At 41.8% G+C, this 12707-nt stretch overlaps 1 protein-coding gene across 3 annotated transcripts; it reads right to left on the minus strand.

Annotated features, from left to right (window-relative positions):
* Positions 1–87: 87 nt before the first annotated feature.
* Positions 88–6477, minus strand: LOC119261911. 3 transcript variants are annotated; one of them, XM_037532047.1, is made up of 9 exons: positions 6395–6477; positions 5412–5552; positions 4837–4994; positions 4532–4668; positions 4337–4430; positions 3911–4243; positions 3657–3822; positions 3451–3575; positions 88–2936 (listed from the first exon to the last, which is right to left on the minus strand). In XM_037532047.1, exons 3-9 carry the CDS (start codon positions 4984–4986, stop codon positions 2613–2615), a joined length of 1329 nt encoding a protein of 442 aa, XP_037387944.1. In that variant the 5' UTR covers positions 4987–4994; positions 5412–5552; positions 6395–6477; the 3' UTR covers positions 88–2612. The 3 variants fall into 3 exon arrangements, with proteins under 3 accessions (XP_037387944.1, XP_037387943.1, XP_037387942.1); XM_037532046.1 differs by lacking the exon at positions 6395–6477 and adding an exon at positions 5675–5785 and having other exon boundaries at positions 4837–4976; XM_037532045.1 differs by lacking the exon at positions 6395–6477 and adding an exon at positions 5675–5785.
* Positions 6478–12707: the final 6230 nt, after the last annotated feature.

Below are 12707 nucleotides of genomic sequence, written 5' to 3' on the forward strand. Positions count from 1 at the left end.
TTTCAGGAGTTAACAGAAAGAAAACCACACTAGAGTAGATTTTAAACTAGTATTTCTGGATTGTACACAAAAAACCCAAAAACTAAGTATATTAAGAACCTTTTATTTAAAATGTTAACTTATTTCATCATCTTCAAACATGAACTGCACTGATGTGCTGAACTGATGGCGTTTCACATAAAGTTGCAGTAAGGTACAATATACATATGGTCATCCATGCTGTAAGAAAATTGGCCATCATAAGGTCTGTAGTACTTCAAATCATCAATACAAATCACTGTAAACAAATCTGTTGTCTCTTCAATACAGAAGGCATTCATGTGCTCATCAAAACGCACTGTAATGACATTTGTTGTTAGAAGGAACGCTTGCTCATCTTTAACAATTATATTGATAATCTTTCTGAAAACAGGCATTTCATTTTTGACATCACTGCAAACAAACATGCCAATCTGATACTCTGTTCCATAATTTTTCACCCAGCAAGTAGTAGAGATGTAACCAGACACATTTAATACATCACTTAAAATTTCACTGCCCTCTAAATAGTCAAGCACAACACTTTTAATTGGACCAAACTGAAATCTTCTAAAACTAAAATTTTCCCAGTGAAATGCCAGCTGACTCTGATGTTTCTTAACAAGTGATTTTGTGATGTTTTTGAAGTTTTTAACAGATTTTTTGAAAAAGTTGTGTTTCCCTTCAAATCTCATGCACCACATATGAATGAGTGGTCCAATTCTCCTAATACATCTTGGATAGTGAATCATTAGATGATGCTTTGGAATCAGGTTTTGTTCTGGATACAGAGACTTAAACAATTTATGATGGTCAGCTATTAAATGCTTCAAGTAGCAAGTCATACCATCACTTACAACTGGTGAAAATACAAGATTCACAATCTGTATCAAATAGAGAATCAAAATCCAGTAGCAATCGTTTCTGTCAATTACATCTCCAAATATTAAGGGAGTGTTACGCAAAAGACACCAAGTCTGAATAGCATTAAGTCCAAGATCTTTGCGACCATCATCCATTTTCAACATGCTTGGTCTGTTTTTTCTCTCTATGTATCCATAATTGAAACTTTGAATCCTTTCAGACAAATTGTTCAGAGTTATGAATTTTTTTACCAAGTACTGAAACAGAAGCTTCAACTCATACTGTGCAACTCCTTCTAGTAAATCATGCATTATATCTACAGCATAGTTATCAGATACATGAAAAAACTGCAATGAATTGAGCAAACAAGTTCTTTTGACACCAAAGGTTGATGCTACAGATGGATTTTGTAGAAGGGTATTACAATGTTCTGAATGAAGTTCTTTTGTGCGAAAAACCAACCCTGTATGATCTTCGCAGAAGACTGACTGCAATTCTGTCTTATCAGTTAAACAAAACCGGCAGGAATAAGCTGCACTGAAAGACTCAACAAAACCAAATATTCCATGTAATGCCAAATTGTCACCAGTAACCTGAATAACAGATCCTTTCAGTGGTGCAGTTGAAAAAGGCACCTGGACTCCTTCAGTCTCCAAAATTCTCAAATCATCAACAAGTGGCTTTAGAATTGGATCAAACCCATATTTCTTCAAGTCTTCTGAGTGAAAGAGGGTAACAAGGTGAATATTCATCAGCACAGAATTAAGCTTAGGTGGCAAATTTCTTAAAATGAAATATATGCAGCCAAGTTTGTGTATGCCCTTCTTCGAGCCTAATGGATTAGCCGTTTCAAAGTCATCGTAATACAGCTGGATCTGAAAAGCATGTTCTTGCTTTGAAAACAAACAATGTTTTTTAAAGTATGACCCATCATTGATGTCTTTATAGATACCCTCTTCTTGCAGTTTTACTTGCTGAAAACTTTGACACAGCTCCTTGTTACTAAACATTGACTTCAGAGTTCCTAATATAGGTACATATGTGAATGTATCATTGACTGGAACCTGGCTTTAAGTACCAGTTTTGTTTTTACGTACATCAAAACGGACACCAAGAATAGGCTCTACAGGTTCAACTATATTCCACTTTTGCTCAAAGTACCTCTGTCTCTTAGTTTCAGTGTTCATGAATGAGAATGGATTTTCAAGCTGATCAAAACAATCCTCAACTTTATCCAGCGCTTGTTTAGGTAAATCAACAGAAAGGCATTTTATCACAGCTTCCTTTGCTTGTGCATGGATGTCATTTACAAGCTCCTCCATTGAACCAACCAAACATTGTACCGTGCCTTCAGGAATTCCAGATGCTTGCACCTGAGCAACAACAGAGCTACACATATCCAACAAATGCTTCTTTTCAATAGCAGGCTGTACTGTGACAGGACGCACCTCATTTACTGATTGCGAACCACAAGCTACAATATTGTCATGAACCTCTAAATGGTCAACTGTATCAGAAACAGGCACTGTATGTACTCGTAACAAGTGCTTTTTAAAACCATAATAAGTGCAAAAACCAGATGAGCACCCAGGTTCTCCACATTTTAAACGCAACGAACGTCCTGGACATAAACCATGCTCAAACTTCAAATGGCGAAATAACAATGAACAGTTTTTTTGGTGTACTTTGCAGACGAAACAGGTCCACATTGTTCAGCAAAATAAATGGCTTCACAGGTCACGTCGAAGAAGCCTCACTCGAATTTCTTTGACCCTTGGACTCTCCTTAGCCTTACCCACATCAATGCCATACACTGTGGTTTGGATGAATGTGAAGAAGTTGTTCAAGGCTTCATCATAGGACACAGCAAACACAAAGTGTGCCTTGAAGAGCTCGTCAAAAGCTGCAACAGCGGTCTTGGCCTCACAAGGAACTGCTCTCTGGTCCAGAATGATGTAGTAGTTGTGGATGCTGTTCTTCTTTTCCCCAACACACAGAAGATAGGGCTGTGCTGATCCACTTTTCTCAAGAAAGGCCACCATGCTCATTCCTACCTAAAAGAAAAGAAGACATATACACAAAGACAGGACTTTAATTTTCATCTGATTTGGTCATTCCAATTATCCAATCAACACATAAGGGACTATCACATACACTCTCTAAACAAGAATGAAGACAAGCAAGACAGGCTTCCTCCAATATAATGTTTTATTTTTTCAGCATGTATGATAAGTCTGTTGCTTATGCATCACCACCAAGCAGCTAAACATACTGAAGAAAGCACCAATTGCTCAGCTCTGATGCATCATCCAATACATCTCTATGGTAACAAGCAGGACACTAGTTGTGATGCTTGGAGGGTGCAATAACTACCTGCCTAAAGAAAGCAACAACAATTGTGCTTCTCTTAGGCTACAGCTGCTAATAAGACAAAGCAGCATGATTCAAACTGCTGATCCTCAAATCATATGGTCGGCACCTTAGCTTGCTGAGCCACTACTTCTTTTATTGAACACAAATGTATACAGCATTTACTTTTAAAATTTTTATCACTTCTAAAACACTTACTCTCATGAACTTCACCAAGCGGTCCTCAGCCTCAGATGCACTGATCTTTCCCATTTTTTTGCCCTTTGATGTTGGGGGTAGGAGATGAAGTAGCAACAGGATACATGCCAGGTCACTGTGCCATCCTAGTGGGGTTCATCAAACATTTTCCATTTTAATTTCAACCATTTACCCAAAATGTCAACACTCATGAAGAATAACATTACCATGATCAGATTCTTGGAATGCTAATGCAAGAAGATCATCCACATGTGAATTAGAGGGTATGGTTTTGCAGTCTGCAATTATCTTTGGCTTGAATATTGTTGGCCACTTCGCAAGGAATCTTCCTGAGACTTCCTCTCCAAACAGCAGAGTGAAATCCTGGGCAACCTGAAATCAAAAGGAAAATCAAATACAAGGTTTTAATACCATTTTTTAACTTTGACATTATGTGATGGAATTTACAAATTATTATTACCAAGCCAGTTGTATCTAGAAATCGAGGGAAGAGGTCTAGGATGACTGAAGTCTTCTCTGGATCATGAACAAGTTTCTGTCTGTGCTTGAATGTTGCTTTCATTTTGTCCTTAACCACTGTTTTGTCAGGTGAGTGGTTCATCAGGGACATTGCCTCTTTGCATTCATCACCAGATAACTGCTCTCCACAAACAGGCATCTCACGATGGGTCTTCGGGCCACCTTTGTAACTGGATGTACTTCCGCTCTTCCCCTCGCTTGCTGAGCTGCGCTGAACTGTTTTCAGTCTCCAGGCCAGGTAACCGGACCCACTTTGAGGATCATAGTAGTGCTCCTGTGAAGCAAAGTTCTTTTTTAAAGCCTGAAAGGAATCAGAGCTCAACCATGCAATAACTACATGTGCATATTTGTTCACTAATATACTTACATAGCCATTTACTGAATCCAAATCCTTTAAGTGAGGGAAAAGTGTTATTATCCCAAGGGCATATGAAATGCGGACATTTACAGGTGGGATCCTCCTTCATTAAAAAACAGAGAAATAACATTAATAAAAGTGGGCAGGATAATATGCTGACCGATATAAAATGCAGTTAAAATCAATCCTGTGTTGTTCACTCACCCATGGCCTTCCACCATATCTGCTACAAGTATGTTCACCATCTTTCTTCTAGTGCCATCAGAAAGGCCACTTGTTTTGTGATACTCCTGAAATATCTGGTCACCACCTGGCTTTGAGTGAAGCGCTACTTTGACTATCTGAAACATCAACAATTACATATGCTTTAAAATTGAGATTCACATTGTTTATATATCCCCATAAGAGTGTCACAGAAAAATAATAACTTTTTATTGCATACTGACAAATGGTCTAAAAAAACCCACCCCTATTGAATACCACAATGTGATGTTGACCTTCAAACTCACATCTCTTGCTGTAGTGAGATCAACTGGTCCATCGATCAACTGCCGTCGCCGTGCCTTTGTGGATTCCAGAATTAGAGTTGAACCTGATGAAGCTGATTCTTCTGAGCAGAATGAGGATTCAGAAGAGGATTGTCTCTCATCTGAGGACATGCACAAAACTGTATTGAAAGAGTCAGAGAAAAACTTATGACACTGGAGACAATTAAATTTTTTTTTTTTTAATTTAAAATGAGATCTTTGAACACAGAAGAGGTGGTGCAGCACAGAGACTCCCATTCAATGTGTTGTAGAGCTGATTTTTTAAAAATTCCCCTTTTCTTCCCAATTTAGGAAGCTAATTACCCCACCCACCCCCTTACACTAGGAGGGCGAGGACTAGCACATGCTTCCTCCGACACGTGAAGCCAGACTTCACCTCTTTTCCAAACTGCTGCAGCACTGCTGTGGAGCTAGCGCGCTTGCGGCTCCGATACCTCAGCTCGCAGATGAGCTGACATCACCATAAGGACATCACCTTAAGAATGATGTAGCGAAATACACAATGCTTTAATTTATTTAATATTTAAGCTACTTACCAGAGCTCTCTTCAGTGGAGACCACAAAAGACACTTGAGATGACTTCACAAGTTCATCAAAGATGTCTGAATCAACATCAATGCCAGACGAATCCTTCAAATCCACATGGGTTTCCTTTGGTAACCCAAATTTGGTTAAAACTGAAAAACACAGTTATACAAGTTATACACAAATAATGAGAAAATAAAACTAAAAACACAATAAGAAAATACGCGCAATTGTGACACTTGCCATCAACTCAAAAGACTGTCTTATGACTGACTTTCTGTAATGAACTCTGAGTAATCGTAGACATCTTCTTTCTTTGACACCCTAACCCATTTGCGAACTTCCTTATACTCCACAGGAACCAGCATCTTCACACTGAAAACAAAGTACATATAGCTGTATTTCAGTCTACAACTGCTCTCAACCCCCCCTCACACACACAACCACCCCCCCCCCCCCACCTCACACAGAGACCCCGCGCTCTCTCGTCCGTCCGCCGCCCCCACGCTTCTTATACCCTAAACACGACAGTGCATTTTTAAGTCTGTAAACACACAAAATACTTCATATAAAACATGTCCAGTTCAGTTGGTTGTAGAAACCCTCAGTACATGATCTAGGCTACATAACACAGTACACTACGACGGAAACCTAGCATTTGGGATTTATCCAAACCGCTAACGTCAGTTTCAGGTGGACTTGATGATAAATCTATGTATTTTAGTGTACACAGCACTGGTGTAACTCTGTAGGATGTGTGTGTTGTTGGGTGTGCGTCGCTCCAACTGAACTATTCTCATACCCACAGTGACTGTCTCTCGACAACAGGCGGGAGAGATAGCAAACTAGCTAGTTAGCTAGTTTTAAAGTGGCTCTCTGGCGAGCAGGAACAATTCGCTTAATACTTAACACAAACAGAACTACTGCACACCAACCGCTGTTTGTAGTCATTTAAGAGTGTTTCTACTGCAAAACCTGCATTTAAGACTCTTACCTTTGATATATAGAGAGAATTTTCTTCCTCCCAAGTCTTATTTCAGAGAGAACTCTCCTCCTCGCAAAACGGCGCCGATGCAGTTTGAAGAAAATGAAAACGAGGCTTGGGGGCGTGGCTCCGTTCTACACTGTAGATAGTTAATTGGTCTTAACACCTAAATTTTTCACCAACTCTGAATTAAACTAACAACGGACAGTGTAATATTGTGTATGCCCAGAGTTAAAACAACACCAACACTAGTCATTTAACACCAACACCAATTTTTTAACACTCCTGCTTTTGCTGTGTACCTTTTACCCTGTTCTTCAGTTGTCAGGACCCCCATGGACCCTACCAGAGCAGGTACTATTTGGGTGGTGAGTCATTCTGAGCACTGCAGTAACACTGACGTGGTGGTGGTGTGTTAGTGTGTGTTGCGCTGGTCTGAGTGGATCAGACACAGCAGTGCTGCTGGAGTTTTTAAACACCTCAGTGTCACTGCTGGACTGAGATTAGTCCACCAACCAAAAATATCCAGCCGACAGTGTTCTGTGCCCACTGATGAAGGACTAGAGGATGATTAGCTCATACTGTATAGCAAGAGATGTCATCTCTCTTTTTACATTTACAATAGAGTGGACAGTGAGTGGACACTGTTTAAAAATGAGCGCAGAAACAAGGAGGTGTTCGTAATATGTCTGATTGGTGTGTGTACAGATATAACATTGAGTCTTTATTAATCTTCAGCAACACTTTAGCCTCAAAATCCTTATCAGTGACTCCAGCTTTGGGTGAGAATCAGGCCTCAATCATCTCTCCGCTGATTTAAGATTTAATTCACCAGCCTTTAACGCTGAAGACTGACGTGCAGACTGTTGATCACACAGCAACACAGAGAACGACGAATCGATCATTTGGAGATGAATGAACTTAACATGAATCCACATTTATAAATCACTGGTTTCCTGATATGTTTAATCTGCAGCAACTCGGAAAAAATGTCCGTTTCTTTCGAATTCTCCCGCTTTAAATGGCGCAGCAGTACAATCTGGCGCCTCAGGCACCATTTAAGGTGGAACGGGACAATTCGAACGAGAAGCTGGCTGATGAGAAGTGACTTCAACTTTATAAAAAGTCAAACACTGAGAAACATTTTACAAGAAAGTCGCGGAGACGTTTCCTGAGATACAAGAAAAGCGGCTTCAGCTGAGCTAAAGGTTAACGCAGAGCAAAGTGAGTCTGAGTTTGCGTTTCTATTTTTAGCCTCTATCAGCATATCAGCACACACTGAGACATACAGCCAAGATGGTAAAACGGACATAGAATGTGCTTCCCAATGTTGTTTCAATATTGCTGGAAGGACAAAACGGCTCTTATTAACATTTCGGTTGCCGGTCCCGCTGATAAATGGTGAGGGTTGCGTCAGGAAGGGCATCCGGCGTAAAACTTGTGCCAAAACTATCATGCGGATCACAAATATGATTGCCATACCGGATCGGTCGAGGCCCGGATTAACAACGACCGCCTCCGGTGCTGTTGACCAGCAGGGTGCCGGTGGAAATTGGACTACTGTAGGTCGAAGACCATTAGAGAGGAGAGGAGGAAGGCGGGTTAGACGGCAGCGAGAGAGAAGGAAAGGCAGGAGTGTGGAGGTTAGGGTAGGGACTCTGAACATAGGGACAATGACTGGTAAAGGCAGAGAGCTTGCAGACATGATGGAGACAAGGAAGGTAGATATTCTGTGTGTCCAGGAGACCAGACGGAAAGGAAGCAAGGCCAGGAACATTGGAGGTGGATTCAAACTGTTCTATCATGGTGTAGAGAGGAAGAGAAATGGAGTAGGGATAATCCTAAAGGAACAGCTTGTGAAAAGTGTTCTGGATGTAAAGAGAGTGTCAGACAGGATCATGAGCCTGAAGTTGGAGGTTGATGGTGTGATTTTGAATGTGGTCAGTTCATATGCACCACAGGTTGGTTGTCAGTTGTCAGGAGAAAGAGGAATTTTGGAGTAAGATGGATGAAGTGGTAGATGGTGTCCCTAGAGAGGAGAGATTGGTGATTGGTGCAGACTTCAATGGACATGTTGATGAAGGGAACAGAGGGGATGAAGAGGTGCTGGGTATGTATGGTGTGAAAGACAGAAATGCAGAAGTTCAGATGGTTGTAGATTTTGCAAAGAGAATGGAAATGGCTGTGGTGAACACGTATTTTCAGAAGAGGGAAGAACACAAGGTGACATACAAGAGTGGAGGGAGGTGCACACAGGTGGATTATATCCTTAGCCAGAGATGCCACCTAAAGGAGACTGGAGATTGTAAAGTGGTGCCAGGGGAAAGTGTAGCAAGGCAGCATAGAGTGGTTGTCTGTAGAATGAGGTTAGAAACAAAGAAGAGGAAGAGAGTGAAGACAGAGCCAAAGATTACATGGTGGAAGCTGAAGGAGGAGGATTAGGAAGTGCAGAGAATTAGTAAGGTGGAAGTGAGGGCAGCTTTAAAAAGGATGAAGAATGGAAAGGCAGTTGGTCCAGATGACATACCTGTGGAGGTATGGAGATGTTTAGGAGAGAAGGCAGTGGACTTTTTAACCAGGTTGTTTAACAAAATCCTGGAGAGTGAGAGGATGCCTGATGAGTGGAGAAGCAATGTATTGGTCCCCATTTTTAAGAACAAGGGTGATGTGCAGAGCTGCAGTAACTACAGAGGTATAAATTTGATGAGCCACACCATGAAGGTTTGGGAAAAAGTTGTTGAAGCAAGGCTAAGGCGAGAGGTCCAGATCAGTGAGCAGCAGTTTGGTTTCTTGCCCAGAAAGAGTACCACATGCATTGAGAGTGTTGGTAGAGAAGTACAGAGAAGGTCAGAAGGAGCTACATTGTGTCTTTGTGGATCTAGAGAAGGCATATGATAGGGTGCCAAGAGAGGAACTGTGGTACTGTATGAGGAAGTCTGGTGTAGCTGAAAAGTATGTTAGGGTGGTGCAGGACATGTATGAGGATAGTGAGACAGTGGTGAGGTGTGCAGTTGGAGTGCCAAATGGTTTCAAGGTGAAGGTAGGGTTACATCAGGGATCAGCTTTGAGCCCCTTCTTGTTTGCAATAGTGATGGAAAGGTTGACAGATGAGGTCAGGCAGGAGGCTCCATGGACCATGATGTTTGCAGATGACATTGTAATCTGTGGTGAGAGTAGAGAGCAGGTGGAAGAGAATCTGGAGAGGTGGAGGTTTGCACTGGAGAGGAGAGGAATGAAGGTCAGTAGAGACAAGACGGAATACATGTGTGTGAATGAGAGGGTGGATAGGTGGAAAGGTGAAGATGCAAGGAGTAGAGGTCGTAAAGGTGGATGACAAATATCTTGGGTCAACCATCCAGAGCAATGGACAGCGTAGAAAAGAGGTGAAGAAGAGGATGCAGGCGGGATGGAGTGGGTGGAGACGGATGTCAGGGCTGATGTGTGACAGAAGGATAGCAGCAAGAGTGAAAGGGAAGGTTTACAAGACAGTAGTGCGTCCTGCTATGATGTATGGTTTGGAGACTGTGGCTCTGTCTAAAAGACAGGAGGCTGAACTGGAGGTGGCGGAGATAAAGATGCTGAGATTTTCGTTGGGAGTGACAAGACTGGACAAGATTAGAAATGAGCAGATCAGAGGGACAGTGAAGGTGGAGCAGTTCGGAGATAAAGCCAGAGAGGCCAGGTTGAGATGGTTTGGACATGTGTTGAGGAGGAATAGTGGATATATTGGGCAAAGAATGTTGGAGATGGAGCTGCCGGGTAGAAGGAGAAGAGGTAGACCTCAGAGAAGGTTTATGGATGTAGTGAAGGTGGACATGGAGATGGTGTGAAAGTAGAGGAGGCAATGGATAGGGCAAGATGGAGGCAGATGATCCGCTGTGGCGACAGGCCTGTTTTCTGAGCTTCTGCGACTTCTGCGCTCTATTTCTGCTTAACGTGACGATAATTTTTAAGTGTGGATGAATAAAATATGACCATTTATTCTATTTCTGTCTGTTTATTTTTTGGTTTTATGATTAGCTGGTGAAACTGTAAACCAAAACAAGAACTGACCCATTTCCCAGTTTTCAATACTGGATTTTAAGGTTAAAATCAAATGAACAGAGATGCACGGACCTATTTTCTGCTCATATATGCAATGTTAAAATTGAAAATTTACATTCAATTCTGATTTTAAATTTGCCATTTGGTATAATACCATTGACATTTCATTTTTATACGGCGCTCCGCTGGTGAAATCCTGTGTAAATAAAAATAACACGTGGCCATGACTTAGGAAAGCATGGGAACGAGATCCTAATGCATGGCCATGCCTTACTAAGTTGTGCCATCCTGGATGTGCTGCACTACCTGAGCCACTTGTGTGGGTTGTAGAGTCCGTCTCATGCTACCACGAGTGTGAAAGCACCACCAACGTTCAAAAGTGACCAAAACATCAGCCAGAAAGCATAGGTACTGAGAAGTGGTCTGTGGTCCCCACTTACAGAACCACTCCTTTATTGAGTGTGTCTTGCTAATTGCCAATAATTTCCACCTGTTGTCTATTCCATTTGCACAACAGCATGTGAAATTGATTGTCAATCAGTGTTGCTTCCTAAGTGGACAGTTTGATTTCACAGAAGTTTGAATTAATTGGAGTTATATTGTGTTGTTTAAGTGTTCCCTTTATTTTTTTGAGCAGTGTAGTAACAATGACAAACAGATCTGTATCATTCACTGTTACCACTACTACAACTACTATTAGAAACACACCACAGAGAATGTCAGTGACTACTGTTAGGGGTTTGTAATGATGTGTTGTAATGATCTGTTAGTATGAATATGAGAAGCACTTAGAGTATTGTGAGGTAGGTTAAACAATGCCTACGATTAAATAGGTGCATTCGGCAGTATCATCAGAAGTGTCAGTGGCATGCAGATGAGGCTTTCTGCACAGTGTTGGACAGCAGGTGTCACCACTACCTTGAACAGTAATGATTCAGTAGGTTTCTCTGGAATGATGCATTTAACATATAAACACCCTAGAATGTGTTTACAAACAGCACTTCCAAAAAACGAGACAGTATGTAAAATTATGAAAGAAAGAAAGCAAGAAGAAAGAAAGTTGCTTCAATCGTTTGACCTGTATTAAATTAAAAATAGTGCAGAAACACCTTTTAGATTTTTTTCCCCAAAAAGTTGGGACAAGAGCATGTTCATCACTGTATTACATGATCTTTCCGTTTAACAGCATTTACCAATCATTCTTGCTGTCATTGTCATTGTCGGGGTCTTGTTCATGAGTGATGGTAAAAGGGAGCAGGAGATTGGTGCTGGGTCAGAAGTGATGCGGGCTCTTTACCGGTCTGTTGTGGTAAAGAAAGAGCTGAGCCATAAGGCAAGGCTCTCGATTTACTGGTCGATCTACGTTCCCGCCCTCACCTATGGTCATGAGCTTTGGGTAATGACCGAAAGAATGAGATTGCGAATACAAGTGGCCAAAATGAGTTTCCTCCACAGGGTGTCTGGACTCTCCCTTAGAGACAGGGTGAGAAGTTCGGTCATCCGGGAGGGACTCAGAGTAGAGCCGCTGCTTCCTCACGTCGAGAGGAACGCTAAGGTGGTTCGGGCATCTGGTTAGAATGCCTCCTGGACGCCTCCCGCGGGAGGTGTCACAGGCAAGTCCAACCAGGAGGAGACCCCGGGGAAGACCCAGGACACGCTGGCGTGACTATATCGCCCAGCTGGCCTTGGAGCGCCTCGGAATCCCCCCGGGGGGGAGCTAGTGGAAGTGGCTGGGGAAAGGGAGGTCTGGGCCTCATTGCTTAGGATGCTGCCCCTGCGACTTCAACCCCGTAGAAGCGGAAGATAATGGATGGATGGATCTTGCTGTCATTCCACTGTACAAGCATACAAGGCTTTCATCATCTGGACCGCAAGATGGCCAGTTCAGCACCTGCAGTCTCTTGATTACTGGCATGTTGAAATAAGCATGGACGTCCCTGATATAGACGTGCAGAAGGCAGCATATGTTGCTCCAAAATGTGTTTGTATCTTTCAGCAATAAGCCTTGACAGATGTGCTACTGATGCCATGGTCACTAAAACACCCCATATCATGACAGACCATGACTTTTGAACTTTAGGCTTGTAACTATCTGAATGGTCCTTTTAGACTGTCACAAAATTTCTGGAATGTACTGCAGATATCAATTTCACAAGTATAACAAAAAACAACTAATTTGATAAGGTAAAATATTATTGTATTCGTACTGATTTTGTTTAAATGCAGGTTGAAGTGAATTTTTTAAATAAAAACACCGCTTTCTGTTTTTATTTCACAT

The sequence above is a fragment of the Pygocentrus nattereri genome, chromosome 21, assembly GCF_015220715.1.
Source record: "Pygocentrus nattereri isolate fPygNat1 chromosome 21, fPygNat1.pri, whole genome shotgun sequence".
NCBI lineage: Eukaryota > Metazoa > Chordata > Actinopteri > Characiformes > Serrasalmidae > Pygocentrus > Pygocentrus nattereri.

Coding starts and splice junctions, on each gene's coding strand:
- LOC119261911 (XM_037532045.1), bottom strand. CDS start 5,768: ATGCTGGTTCCTGTGGAGTATAAGGAAGTTCGCAAATGGGTTAGGGTG. Junction 3,823..3,910: donor TTCTAGATACAACTGGCTTG/GTAATAATAATT, acceptor TTTTGATTTCAG/GTTGCCCAGGATTTCACTCT. Junction 2,937..3,450: donor GCTTGGTGAAGTTCATGAGA/GTAAGTGTTTTA, acceptor CTTTTCTTTTAG/GTAGGAATGAGCATGGTGGC.